This window comes from Stegostoma tigrinum, chromosome 6 (assembly GCF_030684315.1).
Source record: "Stegostoma tigrinum isolate sSteTig4 chromosome 6, sSteTig4.hap1, whole genome shotgun sequence".
NCBI classification, from domain to species: Eukaryota; Metazoa; Chordata; class Chondrichthyes; order Orectolobiformes; family Stegostomatidae; genus Stegostoma; species Stegostoma tigrinum.
In genome coordinates this window covers 79,811,408-79,835,634 of record NC_081359.1, presented here as the reverse complement: position 1 = coordinate 79,835,634, position 24,227 = coordinate 79,811,408, and the positions used below count along the sequence as shown (strand labels likewise).

The following is a 24,227-nucleotide window of genomic DNA, read 5'->3' as shown; positions in this document are numbered from 1 at the left end:
CGAACTCGATCTCGAACTCGATCTCGAACTCGATCTCGAACTCGATCTCGAACTCGATCTCGAACTCGATCTCGAACTCGATCTCGAACTCGATCTCGAACTCGATCTCGAACTCGATCTCGAACTCGATCTCGAACTCGATCTCGAACTCGATCTCGACTCTCGATCTCGAACTCGATCTCGAACTCGATCTCGAACTCGATCTCGAACTCGATCTCGAACTCGATCTCGAACTCGATCTCGAACTCGATCTCGAACTCGATCTCGAACTCGATCTCGAACTCGATCTCGAACTCGATCTCGAACTCGATCTCGAACTCGATCTCGAACTCGATCTCGAACTCGATCTCGAACTCGATCTCGAACTCGATCTCGAACTCGATCTCGAACTCGATCTCGAACTCTCGAACTCGAACTCGATCGAACTCGATCTCGAACTCGATCTCGAACTCGATCTCGAACTCGATCTCGAACTCGATCTCGAACTCGATCTCGAACTCGATCTCGAACTCGATCTCGAACTCGATCTCGAACTCGATCTCGAACTCGATCTCGAACTCGATCTCGAACTCGATCTCGAACTCGATCTCGAACTCGATCTCGAACTCGATCTCGAACTCGATCTCGAACTCGATCTCGAACTCGATCTCGAACTCGATCTCGAACTCGATCTCGAACTCGATCTCGAACTCGATCTCGAACTCGATCTCGAACTCGATCTCGAACTCGATCTCGAACTCGATCTCGAACTCGATCTCGAACTCGATCTCGAACTCGATCTCGAACTCGATCTCGAACTCGATCTCGAACTCGATCTCGAACTCGATCTCGAACTCGATCTCGAACTCGATCTCGAACTCGATCTCGAACTCGATCTCGAACTCGATCTCGAACTCGATCTCGAACTCGATCTCGAACTCGATCTCGAACTCGATCTCGAACTCGATCTCGAACTCGATCTCGAACTCGATCTCGAACTCGATCTCGAACTCGATCTCGAACTCGATCTCGAACTCGATCTCGAACTCGATCTCGAACTCGATCTCGAACTCGATCTCGAACTCGATCTCGAACTCGATCTCGAACTCGATCTCGAACTCGATCTCGAACTCGATCTCGAACTCGATCTCGAACTCGATCTCGAACTCGATCTCGAACTCGATCTCGAACTCGATCTCGAACTCGATCTCGAACTCGATCTCGAACTCGATCTCGAACTCGATCTCGAACTCGATCTCGAACTCGATCTCGAACTCGATCTCGAACTCGATCTCGAACTCGATCTCGAACTCGATCTCGAACTCGATCTCGAACTCGATCTCGAACTCGATCTCGAACTCGATCTCGAACTCGATCTCGAACTCGATCTCGAACTCGATCTCGAACTCGATCTCGAACTCGATCTCGAACTCGATCTCGAACTCGATCTCGAACTCGATCTCGAACTCGATCTCGAACTCGATCTCGAACTCGATCTCGAACTCGATCTCGAACTCGATCTCGAACTCGATCTCGAACTCGATCTCGAACTCGATCTCGAACTCGATCTCGAACTCGATCTCGAACTCGATCTCGAACTCGATCTCGAACTCGATCTCGAACTCGATCTCGAACTCGATCTCGAACTCGATCTCGAACTCGATCTCGAACTCGATCTCGAACTCGATCTCGAACTCGATCTCGAACTCGATCTCGAACTCGATCTCGAACTCGATCTCGAACTCGATCTCGAACTCGATCTCGAACTCGATCTCGAACTCGATCTCGAACTCGATCTCGAACTCGATCTCGAACTCGATCTCGACCTCGATCTCGCCCTCGATCTCGCCCTCGATCTCGCCTCGATCTCGCCCTCGATCTCGCCCTCGATCTCGCCCTCCCTCTCGCCCTCCTCCTCTCGCCCTCCCTCTCGCCCTCCCTCTCGCCCTCCCTCTCGCCCTCCCTCTCGCCCTCCCTCTCGCCCCTCCCTCTCCCTCTCTCGCCCTCTCCTCTCGCCCTCCCTCTCCCTCTCGCCCTCCCTCTCGCCCTCCCTCTCGCCCTCCCTCTCGCCCTCCCTCTCGCCCTCCGTCTCGCCCTCCCTCTCCCTCTCGCCCTCGCCCTCGCCCTCGCCCTCGCCCTCGCCCCTCGCCCTCCCCCTCGCCCTCCCCCTCGCCCTCCCCCTCGCCCTCCCCCTCGCCCTCCCCCTCGCCCTCGCCCTCCCCCTCCCCCTCCCTCTCGCCCTCGCCCTCGCCCTCGCCCTCGCCCTCGCCCTCGCCCTCCCCTCGCCCCCCTCGCCCTCGCCCTCGCCCTCCTCTCGCCCTTCCTCTCGCCCTCCCTCTCGCCCTCCCTCTCGCCCTCCCTCTCGCCCTCCCTCTCGCCCTTCCTCTCGCCCTCCCTCTCGCCCTTCCTCTCGCCCTCCCTCTCGCCCTCCCTCTCGCCCTCCCTCTCGCCCTCCCTCTCGCCCTCCCTCTCGCCCTCCCTCTCGCCCTCGATCTCGCCCTCGATCTCGCCCTCGATCTCGCCCTCGATCTCGCCCTCGATCTCGCCCTCCCTCTCGCCCTCCCTCTCGCCCTCCCTCTCGCCCTCCCTCTCGCCCTCCCTCTCGATCTCGCTCTCGATCTCGCTCTCGCTCTCGCTCTCGCTCTCGCTCTCGCTCTCGCCCTCCCCCTCCCCCTCCCCCCTCCCCCTCCCCCCTCCCCCTCGCCCTCCCCCTCGCCCTCCCCCTCGCCCTCCCCCTCGCCCTCGCCCTCGCCCTCGCCCTCGCCCTCGCCCTCCCTCTCGCCCTCCCTCTCGCCCTCCCTCTCGCCCTCCCTCTCGCCCTCCCTCTCGCCCTCCCTCTCGCCCTCCCTCTCGCCCTCCCTCTCGCCCTCCCTCTCGCCCTCGCCCTCCCTCTCGCCCTCGCCCTCGCCCTCCCTCTCGCCCTCGCCCTCCCTCTCGCCCTCCCTCTCGCCCTCCCTCTCGCCCTCCCTCTCGCCCTCCCTCTCGCCCTCCCTCTCGCCCTCCCTCTCGCCCTCCTCTCGCCCTCCCTCTCGCCCTCGATCTCGCCCTCGATCTCGCCCTCGATCTCGCTCTCCCTCGCCCCCCCCTCGCCCCTCCCCCCTCGCTCCCCCTCGCCCCGCCTCGATCCCGAACGCTCTCGATCCCGAACGCTCTCGCTCCCGAACGCTCTCGCTCGCGAACTCTCTCGAGATCTCGAACTCTCTCGAGATCTCGAACTCTCTCGAGATCTCGAACTCTCTCGAGATCTCGAACTCTCTCGAGATCTCGAACTCTCTCGAGATCTCGATCTCTCTCTCGATCTCTCTCTCGAACTCTCTCTCGAACTCTCTCTCGAACTCTCTCTCGAACTCTCTCTCGAACTCTCTCTCGAACTCTCTCTCGAACTCTCTCTCGAACTCTCTCTCGAACTCTCTCTCGAACTCTCTCTCGAACTCGATCTCGAACTCGATCTCGAACTCGATCTCGAACTCGATCTCGAACTCGATCTCGAACTCGATCTCGAACTCGATCTCGAACTCGATCTCGAACTCGATCTCGAACTCGATCTCGAACTCGATCTCGAACTCGATCTCGAACTCGATCTCGAACTCGATCTCGAACTCGATCTCGAACTCGATCTCGAACTCGATCTCGAACTCGATCTCGAACTCGATCTCGAACTCGATCTCGAACTCGATCTCGAACTCGATCTCGAACTCGATCTCGAACTCGATCTCGAACTCGATCTCGAACTCGATCTCGAACTCGATCTCGAACTCGATCTCGAACTCGATCTCGAACTCGATCTCGAACTCGATCTCGAACTCGATCTCGAACTCGATCTCGAACTCGATCTCGAACTCGATCTCGAACTCGATCTCGAACTCGATCTCGAACTCGATCTCGAACTCGATCTCGAACTCGATCTCGAACTCGATCTCGAACTCGATCTCGAACTCGATCTCGAACTCGATCTCGAACTCGATCTCGAACTCGATCTCGAACTCGATCTCGAACTCGATCTCGAACTCGATCTCGAACTCGATCTCGAACTCGATCTCGAACTCGATCTCGAACTCGATCTCGAACTCGATCTCGAACTCGATCTCGAACTCGATCTCGAACTCGATCTCGAACTCGATCTCGAACTCGATCTCGAACTCGATCTCGAACTCGATCTCGAACTCGATCTCGAACTCGATCTCGAACTCGATCTCGAACTCGATCTCGAACTCGATCTCGAACTCGATCTCGAACTCGATCTCGAACTCGATCTCGAACTCGATCTCGAACTCGATCTCGAACTCGATCTCGAACTCGATCTCGAACTCGATCTCGAACTCGATCTCGAACTCGATCTCGAACTCGATCTCGAACTCGATCTCGAACTCGATCTCGAACTCGATCTCGAACTCGATCTCGAACTCGATCTCGAACTCGATCTCGAACTCGATCTCGAACTCGATCTCGAACTCGATCTCGAACTCGATCTCGAACTCTAACTCGATCTCGAACTCGATCTCGAACTCGATCTCGAACTCGATCTCGAACTCGATCTCGAACTCGATCTCGAACTCGATCTCGAACTCGATCTCGAACTCGATCTCGAACCTCGATCTCGAACTCGATCTCGAACTCGATCTCGAACTCGATCTCGAACTCGATCTCGAACTCGATCTCGAACTCGATCTCGAACTCGATCTCGAACTCGATCTCGAACTCGATCTCGAACTCGATCTCGAACTCGATCTCGAACTCGATCTCGCCCCTCCCTCTCGCCCTCCCTCTCGCCCTCCCCTCTCGCCCTCCCTCTCGCCCTCGATCTCGCCCTCGATCTCGCCCTCGCTCTCGCCCTCGATCTCGCCCTCGATCTCGCCCTCGATCTCGCCCTCGATCTCGCCCTCGCCCTCGCCCTCGCCCTCCCTCTCGCCCTCCCTCTCGCCCTCCCTCTCGCCCTCCTCTCGCCCTCGCCCTCGCCCTCGCCCTCCCCCTCGCCCTCCCCCTCGCCCTCCCCCTCGCCCTCGCCCTCGCCCTCGCCCTCGCCCTCGCCCTCGCCCTCGCCCTCGCCCTCCCTCTCGGCCTCCCTCTCGGCCTCCCTCTCCCTCTCCCTCTCGCCCTCGCCCTCGCTCTCGCTCTCGCTCTCGCCCTCGCTCTCGCCCTCGCTCTCGCCCTCGCTCTCGCCCCTCGCTCTCGCCCTCGCTCTCGCCCTCGCCCTCCCTCTCGCCCTCCCTCTCGCCCTCCCTCTCGCCCTCCCTCTCGCCCTCCCTCTCGCCCTCCCTCTCGCCCTCCCTCTCGCCCTCCCTCTCGCCCTCCCTCTCGCCCTCGATCTCGCCCTCGATCTCGCCCTCGATCTCGCCCTCGATCTCGCCCTCGATCTCGCCCTCGATCTCGCCCTCGATCTCGCCCTCGATCTCGCCCTCGATCTCGCCCTCGATCTCGCCCTCGATCTCGCCCTCCCTCTCGCCCTCCCCTCTCGCCCTCCCTCTCGCCCTCCCTCTCGCCCTCCCTCTCGCCCTCGATCTCGCCCTCGATCTCGCCCTCGATCCTCGCCCTCGATCTCGCCCTCGATCTCGCCCTCGCTCTCGCCCTCGCCCTCGCCCTCGCCCTCGCCCTCGCCCTCCCTCTCGCCCTCCCTCTCGCCCTCCCTCTCGCCCTCCCTCTCGCCCTCCCTCTCGCCCTCCCTCTCGCCCTCCCTCTCGCCCTCCCTCTCCCTCTCGATCTCGCCCTCCCTCTCCCTCTCGATCTCGCCCCTCCCCTCTCGCCTCCCTCTCGCCCTCCCTCTCGCCCTCCCTCTCGCCCTCCCTCTCGCCCTCCCGTCTCGCCCTCCCTCTCCCTCTCGCCCTCGCCCTCGCCCTCGCCCCTCGCCCTCGCCCTCGCCCTCCCCCCTCGCCCTCCCCCTCGCCCTCCCCCTCGCCCTCCCCCTCGCCCTCCGCCCTCCCCCTCCCCCTCCCTCTCGCCCTCGCCCTCGCCCTCGCCCTCGCCCTCGCCCTCGCCCTCCGCCCTCCCCCTCGCCCTCGCCCTCGCCCTCCCTCTCGCCCTCCCTCTCGCCCTCCCTCTCGCCCTCCCTCTCGCCCTCCCCTCTCGCCCTCCCTCTCGCCCTCCCTCTCGCCCTCGATCTCGCCCTCGATCTCGCCCTCGATCTCGCCCTCGATCTCGCCCTCGATCTCGCCCTCCCTCTCGCCCTCCCTCTCGCCCTCCCTCTCGCCCTCCCTCTCGCCCTCCCTCTCGATCTCGCTCTCGATCTCGCTCTCAGCTCTCGCTCTCGCTCTCGCTCTCCGCCCTCCCCCTCCCCCTCCCCCTCCCCCTCGCCCTCCCCCTCGCCCTCCCCCTCGCCCTCCCCCTCGCCCTCGCCCTCGCCCCTCGCCCTCGCCCTCGCCCTCCCTCTCGCCCTCCCTCTCGCCCTCCCTCTCGCCCTCCCTCTCGCCCTCCCTCTCGCCCTCCCTCTCGCCCTCCCTCTCGCCCTCCCTCTCGCCCTCCCTCTCGCCCTCGCCCTCCCTCTCGCCCTCGCCCTCGCCCTCCCTCTCGCCCTCGCCCTCCCTCTCGCCCTCCCCCTCTCGCCCTCCCTCTCGCCCTCCCTCTCGCCCTCCCTCTCGCCCTCCCTCTCGCCCTCCCTCTCGCCCTCCCTCTCGCCCTCCCTCTCGCCCTCCTCTCTCGCCCTCCCTCTCGCCCTCCCTCTCGCCCTCGATCTCGCCCTCGATCTCGCCCTCGATCTCGCTCTCCCTCGCCCCCCCCCTCGCCCCTCCCCCCTCGCTCCCCCTCGCCCCGCCTCGATCCCGAACGCTCTCGATCCCGAACGCTCTCGCTCCCGAACGCTCTCGCTCGCGAACTCTCTCGAGATCTCGAACTCTCTCGAGATCTCGAACTCTCTCGAGATCTCGAACTCTCTCGAGATCTCGAACTCTCTCGAGATCTCGAACTCTCTCGAGATCTCGATCTCTCTCTCGATCTCTCTCTCGATCTCTCTCTCGAACTCTCTCTCGAACTCTCTCTCGAACTCTCTCTCGAATCTCTCGAACTCTCTCTCGAACTCTCTCTCGAACTCGATCTCGAACTCGATCTCGAACTCGATCTCGAACTCGATCTCGAACTCGATCTCTGAACTCGATCTCGAACTCGATCTCGAACTCGATCTCGAACTCGATCTCGAACTCGATCTCGAACTCGATCTCGAACTCGATCTCGAACTCGATCTCGAACTCGATCTCGAACTCGATCTCGAACTCGATCTCGAACTCGATCTCGAACTCGATCTCGAACTCGATCTCGAACCTCGATCTCGAACTCGATCTCGAACTCGATCTCGAACTCGATCTCGAACTCGATCTCGAACTCGATCTCGAACTCGATCTCGAACTCGATCTCGAACTCGATCTCGAACTCGATCTCGAACTCGATCTCGAACTCGATCTCGAACTCGATCTCGAACTCGATCTCGAACTCGATCTCGAACTCGATCTCGAACTCGATCTCGAACTCGATCTCGAACTCGATCTCGAACTCGATCTCGAACTCGATCTCGAACTCGATCTCGAACTCGATCTCGAACTCGATCTCGAACTCGATCTCGAACTCGATCTCGAACGATCTGAACTCGATCTCGAACTCGATCTCGAACTCGATCTCGAACTCGATCTCGAACTCGATCTCGAACTCGATCTCGAACTCGATCTCGAACTCGATCTCGAACTCGATCTCGAACGATCTCGAATCTCGAACTCGATCTCGAACTCGATCTCGAACTCGATCTCGAACTCGATCTCGAACTCGATCTCGAACTCGATCTCGAACTCGATCTCGAACTCGATCTCGAACTCGATCTCGAACTCGATCTCGAACTCGATCTCGAACTCGATCTCGAACTCGATCTCGAACTCGATCTCGAACTCGATCTCGAACTCGATCTCGAACTCGATCTCGAACTCGATCTCGAACTCGATCTCGAACTCGATCTCGAACTCGATCTCGAACTCGATCTCGAACTCGATCTCGAACTCGATCTCGAACTCGATCTCGAACTCGATCTCGAACTCGATCTCGAACTCGATCTCGAACTCGATCTCGAACTCGATCTCGAACTCGATCTCGAACTCGATCTCGAACTCGATCTCGAACTCGATCTCGAACTCGATCTCGAACTCGATCTCGAACTCGATCTCGAACTCGATCTCGAACTCGATCTCGAACTCGATCTCGAACTCGATCTCGAACTCGATCTCGAACTCGATCTCGAACTCGATCTCGAACTCGATCTCGAACTCGATCTCGAACTCGATCTCGAACTCGATCTCGAACTCGATCTCGAACTCGATCTCGAACTCGATCTCGAACTCGATCTCGAACTCGATCTCGAACTCGATCTCGAACTCGATCTCGAACTCGATCTCGAACTCGATCTCGAACTCGATCTCGAACTCGATCTCGAACTCGATCTCGAACTCGATCTCGAACTCGATCTCGAACTCGATCTCGAACTCGATCTCGAACTCGATCTCGAACTCGATCTCGAACTCGATCTCGAACTCGATCTCGAACTCGATCTCGAACTCGATCTCGAACTCGATCTCGAACTCGATCTCGAACTCGATCTCGAACTCGATCTCGAACTCGATCTCGAACTCGATCTCGAACTCGATCTCGAACTCGATCTCGAACTCGATCTCGAACTCGATCTCGAACTCGATCTCGAACTCGATCTCGAACTCGATCTCGAACTCGATCTCGAACTCGATCTCGAACTCGATCTCGAACTCGATCTCGAACTCGATCTCGAACTCGATCTCGAACTCGATCTCGAACTCGATCTCGAACTCGATCTCGAACTCGATCTCGAACTCGATCTCGAACTCGAACTCGATCTCGAACTCGATCTCGAACTCGATCTCGAACTCGATCTCGAACTCGATCTCGAACTCGATCTCGAACTCGATCTCGATCTCTCTCTCGATCTCTCTCTCGATCTCTCTCTCGATCTCTCTCTCTCGATCTCTCTCTCTCGTTCTCTCTCTCCTCGTTCTCTCTCTCTCGTTCTCTCTCTCTCGTTCTCTCTCTCGTCTCTCTCTCTCGTTCTCTCTCTCTCGTTCTCTCTCTCTCGTTCTCTCTCTCTCGATCTCTCTCTCTCGATCTCTCTCTCGATCTCTCTCTCTCGATCTCTCTCTCTCGATCTCTCTCTCTCGATCTCTCTCTCTCGATCTCTCTCTCTCGATCTCTCTCTCTCGATCTCTCTCTCTCGATCTCTCTCTCTCGATCTCTCTCTCTCGATCTCTCTCTCTCGATCTCTCTCTCTCGATCTCTCTCTCTCGATCTCTCTCTCTCGATCTCTCTCTCTCGATCTCTCTCTCTCTCTCGATCTCTCTCTCTCTCTCTCGATCTCTCTCTCGATCTCTCTCTCTCGATCTCTCTCTCCCGATCTCTCTCTCTATCTCTCTCTCTCTATCTCGATCTCTCTCTCTCGATCTCTCTCTCTCGATCTCTCTCTCTCGATCTCTCTCTCGATCTCTCCTCTCTCGATCTCTCTCTCTCGATCTCTCTCTCTCGATCTCTCTCTCTCGATCTCTCTCTCTCGATCTCTCTCTCTCTCTCTCTCTCGATCACTCTCTCTCTCTCGATCTCTCTCGATCTCTCCCGATCTCTCTCCCGATCTCTCTCCCGATCTCTCTCTCTATCTCTCTCTCTCTATCTCGATCTCTCTCTCTCGATCTCTCTCTCTCGATCTCTCTCTCTCGATCTCTCTCTCGATCTCTCTCTCTCGATCTCTCTCTCTCGATCTCTCTCTCTCGATCTCTCTCTCTCGATCTCTCTCTCTCGATCTCTCTCTCTCGATCTCTCTCTCTCGATCTCTCTCTCCCGATCTCTCTCTCTATCTCTCTCTCTCTATCTCGATCTCTCTCTCTCGATCTCTCTCTCGATCTCTCTCTCTCGATCTCTCTCTCGATCTCTCTCTCTCGATCTCTCTCTCTCGATCTCTCTCTCTCGATCTCTCTCTCTCGATCTCTCTCTCTCGATCTCTCTCTCTCGATCTCTCTCTCTCGATCTCGATCTCTCGATCTCTCTCTCTCGATCTCTCTCTCGATCTCGATCTCTCTCTCTCTCTCTCTAATCTCTCTCTCTCTATCTCGATCTCTCTCTCTCGATCTCTCTCTCTCGATCTCTCTCTCTCGATCTCTCTCTCGATCTCTCTCTCTCGATCTCTCTCTCTCGATCTCTCTCTCTCGATCTCTCTCTCTCGATCTCTCTCTCTCTCTCTCTCTCGATCACTCTCTCTCTCTCGATCTCTCTCGATCTCTCCCGATCTCTCTCCCCGATCTCTCTCCCGATCTCTCTCTCTATCTCTCTCTCTCTCTCTCGATCTCTCTCTCTCGATCTCTCTCTCTCGATCTCTCTCTCTCGATCTCTCTCTCTCGATCTCTCTCTCTCGATCTCTCTCTCTCGATCTCTCTCTCTCGATCTCTCTCTCTCGATCTCTCTCTCTCGATCTCTCTCTCTCGATCTCTCTCTCTCGATCTCTCTCTCTCGATCTCTCTCTCTCGATCTCTCTCTCTCGATCTCTCTCTCTCGATCTCTCTGTCTCGATCTCTCTCTCTCGATCTCTCTCTCTCGATCTCTCTCTCTCGATCTCTCTCTCGATCTCGATCTCTCTCTCTCTCTCTCGATCTCTCTCTCTCTCTCGATCTCTCTCTCTCTCTCGATCTCTCTCTCTCGATCTCTCTCTCTCTCGATCTCTCTCTCTCTCGATCTCTCTCTCTCTCGATCTCTCTCTCTCTCTCTCTCTCTCTCTCTCGATCTCTCGATCTCTCGATCTCTCTCTCTCTCGATCTCTCTCTCTCTCTCTCTCTCTCTCTCTCTCTCCCTCTCTCTCTCTCTGTCTCTCTCTCTCTCTCTCTCTCTCTGTCTCTGTCTCTCTGTCTTGCTCCCCCCTCTCTCTCTCTTACTCGCTCCCGCCCCTCCCTCGCTCCCTCCGTCCCGTTCCCTCGCTCCCTCCGTCCCGTTCCCTCGCTCCCTCCGTCCCGCTCCCTCGCTCCCTCCCGCTCCCTCGCTCCTCCCTCTCGCTCCCTCCCTCTCGCTCCCTCCCTCTCGCTCCCTCCCTCTCGCTCCCTCCCTCTCGCTCCCTCCCTCTCGCTCCCTCGCTCTCCCTTGCTCGCTCCCTCCCTCTCCCTCGCTCCCACCCTCTCTCTCGCTCCCACTCCCTCGCTCCCTCCCTCTCCCTCGCTCCCTCCCTCTCCCTCGCTCCCTCCCTCTCCCTCGCTCCCTCCCTTCCTCCCTCCCGCTCGCTCCCTCCCTCCCTCTTGCTCGCTCCCTCCCTCCCTCCCGCTCCATCCCTCCCTCCCGCTCCATCCCTCCCTCTCCCTCGCTCCCTCCCTCTCCCTCGCTCCCTCCCTCTCCCTCGCTCCCTCCCTCTCCCTCGCTCCCTCCCTCTCCCTCGCTCCCTCCCTCCCTCTCGCTCCCTCCCTCCCTCTCGCTCCCTCCCTCCCTCTCGCTCGCTCCCACTCCCTCGTCCCTCCCTCTCCCACCCTGCCGCTCGCTCCCTCCCTCCCTCTCGCTCCCTCCGTCTCCCTCGCTCCCACTCCCTCGTTCCCTCCCTCTCCCACCCTGCCGCTCGCTCCCTCCCTCCCTTTCGCTCCCTCCCTCCCTCGCTCCTGCCCGCCCCCTCGCTCCTGCCCGCCCCCTCGCTCCTGCCCGCCCCCTCGCTCCTGCCCGCCCCCTCGCTCCCGCCCTCCCGCTCGCTCGCTCCCGCCCTCCCGCTCGCTCGCTCCCTCCCTCCGCTCGCTCGCTCCCTCCCTCCCTCCCGCTCTCGCTCGCTCGCTCGCACCCTCCCTCCCGCTCGCTCGCTCGTTCCCTCCCTCTCTTCCCCTCCCTCTCTCCCCCTCCCTCCCCCCTCTCTCCCCCTCCCTCCCGCTCCCTCCCGCTCGCTCCCTCCCTCCCTCCCTCCCGCTCGCTCGCTCGCTCCCTCCTGCCCGCCCGCCCGCGCCCTCCCTCCCCCTCGCGCCCTCCCTCCCCCTCGCGCCCTCCCTCCCCCTCGCGCCCTCCCTCCCCCTCGCGCCCTCCCTCCCCCTCGCGCCCTCCCTCCCCCTCGCGCCCTCCCTCCCCCTCGCGCCCTCCCTCCCCCTCGCGCCCTCCCTCCCCCTCGCGCCCTCCCTCCCCCTCGCGCCCTCCCTCCCCCTCGTTCGCTCCCTCACCCTCGCTCCCTCCCTCCCCCCGGCTCGTGCCCGCCCGCCGGCCCGCTCGTTCCCTCCCGCCCGCCGGCCCGCTCGTTCCCTCCCGCCCGCCGGCCCGCTCGTTCCCTCCCGCCCGCCGGCCCGCTCGTTCCCTCCCGCCCGCCGGCCCGCTCGTTCCCTCCCGCCCGCCGGCCCGCTCGTTCCCTCCCGCCCGCCGGCCCGCTCGTTCCCTCCCGCCCGCCGGCCCGCTCGTTCCCTCCCGCCCGCCGGCCCGCTCGTTCCCTCCCCGCCCGCCGGCCCGCTCGTTCCCTCCCGCCCGCCGGCCCGCTCGTTCCCTCCCCGCCCGCCGGCCCGCTCGTTCCCTCCCGCCCGCCGGCCCGCTCGTTCCCTCCCGCCCGCCGGCCCGCTCGTTCCCCTCCCGCCCGCCGGCCCGCTCGTTCCCTCCCGCCCGCCGGCCCCGCTCGTTCCCTCCCGCCCCGCCGGCCCGCTCGTTCCCTCCCGCCCGCCGGCCCGCTCGTTCCCTCCCGCCCGCCGGCCCGCTCGTTCCTCCCGCCCGCCGGCCCGCTCGTTCCCTCCCGCCCGCCGGCCCGCTCGTTCCCTCCCGCCCGCCGGCCCGCTCGTTCCCTCCCGCCCGCCGGCCCGCTCGTTCCCTCCCGCCCGCCGGCCCGCTCGTTCCCTCCCGCCCGCCGGCCCGCTCGTTCCCTCCCGCCCGCCGGCCCGCTCGTTCCCTCCCGCCCGCCGGCCCGCTCGTTCCCTCCCGCCCGCCGGCCCGCTCGTCCCCTCCCGCCCGCCGGCCCGCTCGTCCCCTCCCGCCCGCCCGCCCGCTCGTCCCCTCCCGCCCGCCCGCCCGCTCGTCCCCTCCCTCCCGCCCGCCCGCTCGTCCCCTCTCTCCCGCCCGCCCGCACGCTCGTCCCCTCCCTCCCTCCCTCCCTCCCTCCCGCTCGCGCCCTCCCTCCCCCTCGCGCCCTCCCTCCCCCTCGCGCCCTCCCTCCCCCCCGCTCGTGCCCGCCCGTGCCCGCCCGCTCGTCCCCTCCCTCCCGCCCGCCCGCTCGTCCCCTCCCTCCCGCCCGCCCGCTCGTCCCCTCCCGCCCGCCCGCTCGTCCCCTCCCGCCCGCCCGCCCGCTCGTCCCCTCCCTCCCGCCCGCCCGCTCGTCCCCTCCCGCCCGCCCGCCCGCTCGTTCCCTCCCGCCCGCCCGCCCGCCCGCTCGTCCCCTCCCTCCCGCCCGCCCGCTCGTCCCCTCCCGCCCGCCCGCCCGCTCGTTCCCTCCCGCCCGCCCGCCCGCCCGCTCGTTCCCTCCCGCCCGCCCGCCCGCTCGTTCCCTCCCGCCCGCCCGCCCGCTCGTTCCCTCCCGCCCGCTCGTTCCCTCCCTCCCTCCCCCCCTCGCTCCCTCCCTCCCCCCCTCGCGCCCTCCCTCCCCCTCGCGCCCTCCCTCCCCCTCGCGCCCTCCCTCCCCCTCGCGCCCTCCCTCCCCCTCGCGCCCTCCCTCCCCCTCGCGCCCTCCCTCCCCCTCGCGCCCTCCCTCCCCCTCGCGCCCTCCCTCCCCCTCGCGCCCTCCCTCCCCCCCGCTCGTGCCCGCCCGCTCGTCCCCCCCGCTCGTGCCCGCCCGCTCGTCCCCTCCCTCCCGCCCGCCCGCTCGTCCCCTCCCTCCCGCCCGCCCGCTCGTCCCCTCCCTCCCGCCCGCCCGCTCGTCCCCTCCCGCCCGCCCGCCCGCTCGTCCCCTCCCGCCCGCCCGCCCGCTCGTCCCCTCCCGCCCGCCCGCCCGCTCGTCCCCTCCCGCCCGCCCGCTCGTCCCCTCTCTCCCGCCCGCCCGCACGCTCGTCCCCTCCCTCCCTCCCTCCCTCCCCCTCGCTCGCGCCCTCCCTCCCCCTCGCGCCCTCCCTCCCCCTCGCGCCCTCCCTCCCCCTCGCGCCCTCCCTCCCCCTCGCGCCCTCCCTCCCCCTCGCGCCCTCCCTCCCCCTCGCGCCCTCCCTCCCCCTCGCGCCCTCCCTCCCCCTCGCGCGCTCCCTCCTGCCCGCTCATGCGTGCCCGCCCGCTCGTGCCCGCCCGCCCGCTCGTTCTCCCCCGCCCGCCGGCCCGCTCGTTCCCGCCCGCTCGTTCCCTCCCGCCCGCTCGTTCCCTCTCTCCCGCCCGCCCGCTCGTTCCCTCTCTCCCGCCCGCCCGCTCGTTCCCTCCCTCCCGCCCGCCCGCTCGTTCCCTCCCTCCCGCCCGCCCGCTCGTTCCCTCCCTCCCGCCCGCCCGCTCGTTCCCTCCCTCCCGCCCGCCCGCTCGTTCCCTCCCTCCCGCCCGCCCGCTCGTTCCCTCCCGCCCGCCCGCCCGCTCATTCCCTCCCGCCCGCTCGTCCCCGCCCGCTCTTTCCCTCCCGCCCGCTCTTTCCCTCCCGCCCGCTCGTTCCCTCCCGCCCGCTCGTTCCCTCCCGCCCGCTCGTTCCCTCCCGCCCGCCCGCCCGCTCGTTCCCTCCCTCCCGCCCGCTCGTTCCCTCCCGCCCGCTCGTTCCCTCCCGCCCGCCCGCCCGCCTGCCCGCTCGTTCCCTCCCGCCCGCTCGCTCCCTCCCTCCCTCCCTCCCCCCCTCCCCCTCGCTCGCGCCCTCCCTCCCCCTCGCGTCCTCCCTCCCCCTCGCGTCCTCCCTCCCCCTCGCGTCCTCCCTCCCCCTCGCGTCCTCCCTCCCCCTCGCGTCCTCCCTCCCCCTCGCGCCCTCCCTCCCCCTCGCGCCCTCCCTCCCCCTCGCGCCCTCCCTCCCCCTCGCGCCCTCCCTCCCCCTCGCGCCCTCCCTCCCCCTCGCGCCCTCCCTCCCCCTCGCGCCCTCCCTCCCCCTCGCGCCCTCCCTCCCCCTCGCGCCCTCCCTCCCCCTCGCTCGCTCCATCCCCCTCGCTCCCTCCCTCCTGCCCGCTCATGCGTGCCCGCCCGCTCGTGCCCGCCCGCTCGTTCCCGCCCGCTCGTTCCCTCCCGCCCGCCCGCCCGCTCGTTCCCTCCCTCCCGCCCGCCCGCTCGTTCCCTCCCTCCCGCCCGCCCGCTCATTCCCTCCCGCCCGCTCTTTCCCTCCCGCCCGCTCTTTCCCTCCCGCCCGCTCTTTCCCTCCCGCCCGCTCTTTCCCTCCCGCCCGCTCTTTCCCTCCCGCCCGCTCTTTCCCTCCCGCCCGCTCTTTCCCTCCCGCCCGCTCTTTCCCTCCCGCCCGCTCTTTCCCTCCCGCCCGCTCGTTCCCTCCCGCCCGCTCGTTCCCTCCCGCCCCGCCCGCCCGCTCGTTCCCTCCCTCCCACCCGCTCGTTCCCTCCCGCCCGCTCGTTCCCTCCTGCCCGCCCGCCCGCCTGCCCGCTCGTTCCCTCCCGCCCGCTCGCTCCCTCCCTCCCGCCCGCTCGTTCCCTCCCCCCCTCCCCCTCGCTCGCGCCCTCCCTCCCCCTCGCGCCCTCCCTCCCCCTCGCGCCCTCCCTCCCCCTCGCGCCCTCCCTCCCCCTCGCGCCCTCCCTCCCCCTCGCGCCCTCCCTCCCCCTCGCGCCCTCCCTCCCCCTCGCGTCCTCCCTCCCCCTCGCGTCCTCCCTCCCCCTCGCGTCCTCCCTCCCCCTCGCGTCCTCCCTCCCCCTCGCGTCCTCCCTCCCCCTCGCGCCCTCCCTCCCCCTCGCGCCCTCCCTCCCCCTCGCGCCCTCCCTCCCCCTCGCGCCCTCCCTCCCCCTCGCGCCCTCCCTCCCCCTCGCGCCCTCCCTCCCCCTCGCGCCCTCCCTCCCCCTCGCTCGCTCCATCCCCCTCGCTCCCTCCCTCCTGCCCGCTCGTGCGTGCCCGCCCGCTCGTTCCCGCCCGCCCGCTCGTTCCCGCCCGCCCGCTCGTTCCCGCCCGCCCGCTCGTTCCCGCCCGCCCGCTCGTTCCCGCCCGCCCGCTCGTGCCCGCCCGCCCGCCCGTTCCCGCCCGCCCGCTCGTTCCCGCCCGCCCGCTCGTTCCCTCCCGCCGGCCCGCTCGTTCCCTCGCTCCCGCCCGCCGGCCCGCTCGTTCGCTCCCGCCCGCCGGCACGCTCGTTCGCTCCCGCCCGCCGGCCCGCTCGTTCGCTCCCGCCCGCCGGCCCGCTCGTTCGCTCCCGCCCGCCGGCCCGCTCGTTCGCTCCCCCGCCCGCCGGCCCGCTCGTTCGCTCCCGCCCGCCGGCCCGCTCGTTCGCTCCCGCCCCGCCGGCCCGCTCGTTCGCTCCCGCCCGCTCGCCGGCCCGCTCGTTCCCTCCAGCCCGCCCGCCTGCTCCCTCCCGCCCGCTCGTTCCCTCCCGCCCGCCCGCCTGCTCCCTCCCGCCCGCTCGTTCCCTCCCGCCCGCTCGTTCCCTCCCGCCCGCTCGTTCCCTCCCGCCCGCTCGTTCCCTCCCGCCCGCCCGCTCCCTCCCTCCCGCTCGTTCCCGCCCGCTCCCTCCCTCCCGCTCCCTCCCTCCCGCTCCCTCCCTCCCACCCTCCCGCTCGCTCCCTCCCTCTCCCTCGCTCCCACTCCCTTGTTCCCTCCCTCTCCCACCCTGCCGCTCGCTCCCTCCCTCCCCCTCGCTCCCTCCCTCCCCCTCGCTCCCTCCCTCCCCCTCGCTCCCTCCCTCCCCCTCGCTCCCTCCCTCCCCCTCGCTCGCTCCCTCCCCCTCGCTCCCTCCCTCCCTCCCTCCTCGCTCGCTCCCTCCCTCCCTCCCTCCCTCCCTCCTCGCTCGCTCCCTCCCTCCCCCTCGCTCCCTCCCTCCCCCTCGCTCCCTCCCTCCCCCTCGCTCCCGCCCGCCCGCTCACTCCCTCCCTCCCGCCCGCTCACTCCCTCCCTCCCTCCCTCTCCCTCGCTCCCTCCCTCTCCCTCGCTCCCTCCCTCCCGCTCGCTCGCTCGCTGCCTCCCTCCCGCTCGCTCCCTCCCTCCCTCCCTCCCGCTCGCTCCCTCCCTCCCTCCCTCCCGCTCGCTCCCTCCCTCCCTCCCTCCCGCTCGCTCCCTCCCTCCCTCCCTCCCTCCCTCCCTCCCTCCCTCCCGCTCGCTCCCTCCCTCCCTCCCTCCCTCCCGCTCCCTCCCTCCCTCCCTCCCTCCCGCTCGCTTCCTCCCTCTCTCCCCCTCCCTCCCCCCTCTCTCCCCCTCTCTCCCCCTCTCTCCCCCTCCCTCCCCCCTCTCTCCCCCTCCCTCCCCCCTCTCTCCCCCTCCCTCCCGCTCGCTCCCTCCCTCCCTCCCGCTCGCTCCCTCCCTCCCTCCCGCTCGCTCCCTCCCTCCCTCCCGCTCGCCCGCTCCCTCCCTCCCGCTCGCCCGCTCTCTCCCTCCATCCCTCCATCCCTCCCTCCTGCCCTCCTTCCCGCCCGCTCCCTCCCTCCTGCCCGCTCCCTCCCTCCCTCCCGCCTGCCCGCTCCCTCCCTCCCTCCCTCCTGCCCGCTCCCTCCCTCCTGCCCGCTCCCTCCCTCCCGCCCGCCCGCCCGCCCGCTCCCTCCCGCCCGCCCGCTCCCTCCCTCCCTCCCGCCCGCTCGCTACCTCCCTCCCTCCCGCCCGCTCGCTCGCTCCCTCGTTCCCTCCCTCCCGCCCGCTCGTTCCCTCCCTCCCGCCCGCTCGTTCCCTCCCTCCCTCCCTCCCTCCCTCCCTCCCGCCCGCCCGCTCGCTCCCTCCCTCCCGCCCGCTCGCTCCCTCCCTCCCGCCCGCCCGCTCGCTCCCTCCCTCCCGCCCGCTCGCTCCCTCCCTCCCGCCCGCTCGCTCCCTCCCTCCCGCCCGCTCGCTCCCTCCCTCCCGCTCGCTCGCTCCCTCCCTCCCGCTCGCTCGCTCCCTCCCTCCCGCTCGCTCGCTCGCTCTCTTCCTCCATCCCGCTTGCTCGCTCGCTCTCTCCCTCCATCCCTCCATCCCTCCATCCCTCCCTCCTGCCCTCCTTCCCGCCCGCTCCCTCCCTCCCTCCCGCCCGCTCCCTCCCTCCCGCCCGCTCGTTCCCTCCCTCCCGCCCGCTCGTTCCCTCCCTCCCGCCCGCTCGTTCCCTCCCTCCCGCCCGCTCGTTCCCTCCCTCCCGCCCGCTCGTTCCCTCCCGCTCGCTCCCTCCCTCCCTCCCGCTCGCTCGCTCCCTCCCTCCCGCTCGCTCCCTCCCTCCCTCCCTCCCGCTCGCTCGCTCCCTCCCTCCCGCTCGCTCGCTCCCTCCCTCCCGCTCGCTCGCTCCCTCCCTCCCGCTCGCTCGCTCCCTCCCTCCCGCTCGCTCGCTCGCTCCCTCCCTCCCTCCCGCTCGCTCGCTCGCTCCCTCCCTCCCGCTCGCTCGCTCGCTCCCTCCCTCCCGCTCGCTCGCTCCCTCCCTCCCTCCCGCTCGCTCGCTCGCTCGCTCCCTCCCTCCCGCTCGCTCGCTCCCTCCCTCCCGCTCGCTCGCTCCCTCCCTTCCTCCATCCCGCTCGCTCGCTCGCTCTCTTCCTCCATCCCGCTTGCTTGCTCGCTCGCTCTCTCCCTCCATCCCTCCATCCCTCCCTCCTGCCCTCCTTCCCGCCCGCTCCCTCCCTCCCTCCCGCCCGCTCCCTCCCTCCCTCCCTCCCGCCCGCCCGCTCCCTCCCTCCCTCCCTCCTGCCCGCTCCCTCCCTCCCTCCCTCCCTCCCTCCCTCCCTCCCGCCCGCCCGCCCGCCCGCTCCCTCCCTCCCTCCCGCCCGCCCGCTCCCTCCCTCCCTCCCTCCCGCCCGCCCGCCCGCCCGCCCGCTCCCTCCCTCCCGCCCGCTCCCTCCCTCCCTCCCGCCCGCTCCCTCCCTCCCGCCCGCTCCCTCCCTCCCGCCCGCTCCCTCCCTCCCGCCCGCTCCCTCCCTCCCGCCCGCTCCCTCCCTCCCGCCCGCTCGTTCCCTCCCGCCCGCTCGTTCCCTCCCGCCCGCTCGTTCCCTCCCGCCCGCCTGCTCGTTCCCGCCCGTTCCCTCCCTCCCGCCCGCCCGCCCGTTCCCTCCCGCCTGCCCGCCCGTTCCCTCCCGCCTGCCCGCCCGTTCCCTCCTGCCCGCCCGTTCCCTCCTGCCCGCCCGTTCCCTCCTGCCCGCCCGTTCCCTCCTGCCCGCCCGCTCCCTCCTGCCCGCCCGCTCGTTCCCTCCCGCCCGCCCGCCCGCTCGTTCCCTCCCGCCCGCCCCCTCTCTCCCGCCCGCCCACCCCCTCTCCCCTCCCTCCCGCTCGCCCGCTCCCCCCCTCCCTCCCGCTCGCCCGCTCCCTCCCTCCCTCCCTCCCTCCATTCCTCCATCACTCCCGCCCTCTCTCCCGCCCTCCCTCGCTCCCTCACTCCCTCTCGCTCCCTCCCTCCCTTCCTCCCGCCCGCCCGCCTTCTCGTTCCCTCCCTCCCTCCCGCTCGCTCCTCTCTCTCTCTCTCTCTCTCTCTCTCTCTCGCCCCCCCCCATCACTCACTCTCTCTCTCTCTCACTCTCTCTCTCGCCCCCCCCCCCACTTTCTTTCTCGCCTCTCTCTCACTCTCTCACTAACACTCACACTCTCTCTCTCTCTCACACTCTCTCGCTCTTCCTTCACCGCCTCGTCCGCCACCCCACTCCCACGTACATCCCAGGTTACAGGATGGCTGGGAAAGTAACGTCACTGTGTTGATTTGAGTGAGATGCCTGACCATAATATCACCCGTGACACACCTCAATCATCCAAGCCAACTCCAGCAACGGCATGTTTGCTGGCCATTTGTGCCAAAGATCTTTCTGTGAATAGGCCATTTGTTGCTGGAGAGCTGGACACTCTCTCAGGGATACATCTAAAATCTATTAAAGTGCCTACCAATATAATACTGCTACATTATACATAATAATGGCATCTTGACAATTTTGTGCATCGCTTTGCAAATTTCTTGCTCCTCTGTGTTTGGCTGTGGGCCATTGCTGAGCAACATGTGAACGTTTCCCCTTATCCTTAACTGTACCACCCTAATAGTGCAGTGGAAGATTGAAAGAGCACAGATGGTGGGATCTGATAGAACCACATCACGACTGTGTTCCAGGTGAACTTCTCAGATAATCAAATAACAACCGAATTGGCTGTACCCCTTGTCAGGTAAATGCATAATACTGCTGCAGAATTCATCGGATTGCTGTGTCACAACAATTTATGGACCTAAAAGCATTTACTGTTGCAAGTAGAGACATGAATAACTTCATCAATGAGCACATATTCCTAAAATCTACCCTCCTACTGAATTGTGAATGTAAGGAATAACACTGCCCATGAGATGAGCTCTAGAGGGCTGTGTACACATCACTGACATTGTACAGTGTTTATACAAGTATCTTGACTGTCATTAAAAATATAATTGTCCTGAACAAAACAGCAGTCGGAGGGGTTAGGCTGAAAGCAGGATGCCGAGAAATGCAGTACTTGATTTTTCAACTGTTATTGCTCCATTCTTGCTCAACTGCCCAAACTGTCATCTCAAAATAGATGCCTGTTCACTGACCCAATGGTGTTTTGTTTTTGAGAGGGGCCACGAGACCTCAATGCTATTAGTGAATTGATCAGTTTAATATTGGATTTGCACTGTGCTCTTTATTAGAAATTGCCCTTTTCCTCCCAAAATATCAGTTCTTTGCCACGGCACTGTTTTCGGTCATAACCCTGTGCACTATTCTCCTGCCCTCTCTACTTTGCTTCTGCCATCTTTTACATTTTGTGATAATTCCCTAATTAGGGATGAGCAGCAATGTTTGAAGGTTTGCTTGTGCTATTGAACCTTGCTCAGACTGCAACATTACCTGTTTGAGGCACTGCCTGTTGAGGGAATCATTTTTCATTTGAATGAGCTGAACTTGCACTAATATATTATGCTGCCTAACTTCACACCACTTCTATGCCTCCAACTGCCAGAACCGTGCTATTGTGTACACCATTTAATCTTTAAGTAGTTACTTTTCAAACTGCACAGGAAAGATTCAATGAAAAGTATTTGGAGTCATTTGCAATCTGAACAATGACATTGAGCCCTTCACTGTTTCCAGTTGCTTAATTGTTTAGTGGATCAGCTGTTGCTGACTTAAAAGAAAATGTGAAATTAGACTTGGAAAGTGCGAGGAACAAAACCATATTTCGCTATTGCAGATCTTCTTTTGTCATACAGAACTTAAATGTGGCTCTGCTATACCGATAAGGACTGGATTCCTTCACTATTTACCTTACTCAGTATATGTATGCTCGGTTCCAAACAAGGGCAGGACTTGAACAGTTAATGGTAGAACCATGGGTACTGTTGAACAGAGACCTCAGGGGTTCAGGTACATAATTCTTTGAAAGCTGTGTCCCAGACACAATGGTTAAGAAGGTATTATTGAGTATGTTTGCCTTCATTGTACAGACCATTGAGTATTGGAGTCGGGGTGTCATGTTGCGATTGTATAGGATGGCGGTGAAGCCACTTCTGGAGAACTGTGTATTGTTATGGTTGCCCTACTATTGGAGGGATATTACTAAATTGGAGAGGCTTCTGAAAATATTATTGCCAGGTATGGAAGGTCTGTGTTATACAAGAGGCTGGAAGGGGTGGGACATTTTTTCACTGGAGTGTAGGAGGTTGAGGGGTGACCTTTATAGAGGTTTATAAAAATTATGAGCGGCATAGATAAGGTCAGAAGCAATGGTCTTTTCCCAAGGTTTGGGGAGTTCAAAACTAGGGGACATATTTTTAAGGTGAGAGGAGAAAGATTTAAAAGGAATCTGAGGGTGTCTTTTTCATGAAGGGTATGTGGAGTGAACTGCCAGTGGAAGTGGTGGATGTAGGTGCAGTTAGACAGGTACATGAATAAGTATGGTTTAGATATGGGCCAAGTGTGGGCACGTGGGATTAGTTGAGTCAGGGGAAACTTGGTTGGCATGGAAGAGTTGGCCATGCTAACATGGCTCTATACTTAAAGCAGTGCACATTTTCAGTACTAAGAGCTGCCAAATGCTGCTCAGTCACTGAAATAAAACACAGAAACCCCATCTTTGGAGATGCATGAGAAATTTTTAAAGTGTGCAAAAACCATGTGAAGGGCTCAGACAGAAACTTGCATAATGTTCAAACAGAGAATCGAACAAATTTAAGAACTCCTCCAGCCCAAGTGTCATATCTGAAAAACTGCAAATGTGAACTCATCAGTGGGTTAATGAGCCTGTGGGCACCTGAAGTGCCCTGTAGGTTTGATGGGATCCACCAACTATGTCAAATTGGGACACCTTCCTCAAATTCACTGGACTGAATTGGAGATTGCCAACAAGTTTAACTCCGATCCCTGTATTTGGCTTGTGAATGGTTGCTGATTTAAGTAAAAAGAATCTCTGACATTTCACCATTTTGTCTAATTTGCACAGCCCAAACATTCCCATGCACAGATCATCCTCTTTATATTACCAGAGATGCACTCAGAATATTTTAAGTGCAAGCAAAAGAATGTTGCATCTAGTCTATAAACATTATGATTTACTTCAAGGATCATGCCTGTTCAAATGTAACAGTTTACAATTTGCAAACAAATTTGCATCTCCTTTTGTTACCTTTTCAAGAGACAAAGGCCACATTTTTCTGTGATTTTTGACTAGCAATGATATTTCTCAGCATGTTTGACAGTATTGAAATGATTTTAAAAGAAGTATTCACATTATAAAGGCAGTAAGCAGTTTTAATAAGATTTTGGCTATTTTGTGGTTTTGTTGTTACAATTAACTGTTTGTGGCTTTGATTACCTAATACTAACATGGGATGGACTTCTTTCTGTTAGTCTTCTGGGTTCCATATTTCCAATGCCGCGAGTAATTTATGCTATGGCAGAGGACGGACTGCTGTTTAGAGTGTTGGCCAGAATCAACGAAAAGACTAAAACGCCACTTATTGCTACAGTAGTCTCAGGGGTTGTAGCAGGTAAGGAATGATCACCTACACAAGGAAATAGCAGGGACAGTAAACATATTCTGCCAAATGTGTTGCCATCTGCCTCTGACTTAACCCAAGATTTTCAAGCTTACTTCTCTAGCTTTGAAGTTTCTATTTGCAAAATGCTGCTCTTTATTTTCTTCAGTCCTTCAAGTGCTGAAAATGCAGTTTTTCAATACTGGCACATGCTCAAACTCTTCTTTTTCAAACCTTTTGATAACGTAAAGTGGTAATTTTTATTTTTAAGATACATAGCCCAATTATTTACCTTTTCGTCATTAGCTCAAGCCACTGTTTGAATAGAGCGAGGAGTTTGTGTTCTCACCTCCACTGACACAACTTTGGAGACAATTATTAGAGTTGTTGAAGCCATCATTGCCCACTTGCCTTTTTAAATCTCCCTCTGCCCGTTCTGAAGCAATACCAGATGCTGCTTGACATCTTTCCACGGCAGAACCACAATGTTGCGGAGCTGCCGAAACCGTGTGCCTGAGGTCCTGTTCCACTGCTTGCCCAGCTCTGTGCCAGTCACAAGGACACTTTCTGATCTGCACTCCCTTTGCAATGAGCGAGAGCATTGATTCAAAAGCAATCAATGGTTGATTGCTGCAGTTGCTGAGAAGGACGGATCAAGTGTGATTCAAGGATGTTTAAGGCCTGTTGTCACATGTTGGTACCGATATGTTTACTTTCCCTGTCTAATCACAACCACGTGAATCATGTAATTGATTTCTCCCTTGCAGCCTTTTGGGTTCAATGTTTCCGTTACCAAGAATCGTGTTTGCTATGGCACGGGATGGCCTACTGTTCAGATTTCTGTCTGGAGTGAGTGAGAGAAAAGCCCCAATAGTTTCCACTGTTGCAGCTGGGGTTCTTTCTGGTAAGCTGTCCATTATAAGCTGTAAGGCCTGGGCTGAAGTGTGCTTCTGTAACCTGTCAAGCCTCTAACCTTGCACCCTGGTTGCACATCTAACTTCAATGTAAGCACCAACTAAGTAACTTTAAAAAGTACAACTTCTCAGGAGTTGCATACGTTACATACTTACGTTTTTCCCAGTTCCACCCAGGAGTTTCTTGAGACAAGGTCCTTTCGCAAAGAGGCAGAACAAGGTTGCGCTGCGGATGATCATACAAGCATTGTTAACATCTCTCTTGTTATTAATTGGAACACTTTGAATTTTTAAGTTGGTCACCGCATTGCCAGTAGGAGGTGGTAGAATTGTTCTGACTGGCACTGAATCTGCACTGAAACTATGACAGGCTCAAGGCCGGGTTTAGTTACCAGTAATTTATTTTGCAGGCCAGTGCATTGTGTCCGTCTTAA

General features: G+C 62.3%; 1 protein-coding gene across 3 annotated transcripts in view; it reads left to right on the top strand.

Annotated features, from left to right (window-relative positions):
• The window catches only part of LOC125453191 (high affinity cationic amino acid transporter 1-like), a 140,793-nt gene that overhangs the window by 93,306 nt on the left and 23,260 nt on the right, over window positions 1-24,227 (top strand). For 2 of the 3 annotated variants that reach the window (XM_048532421.2, XM_048532422.2), the window contains one exon: window positions 22,752-22,891. In XM_048532421.2, the coding sequence (XP_048388378.1) occupies window positions 22,752-22,891 (140 nt within the window). Of the gene's footprint in view, window positions 1-22,751; window positions 22,892-23,646; window positions 23,784-24,227 lie in introns of all 3 variants that reach the window. The other variant, XM_048532423.2, reaches the window with a different exon arrangement.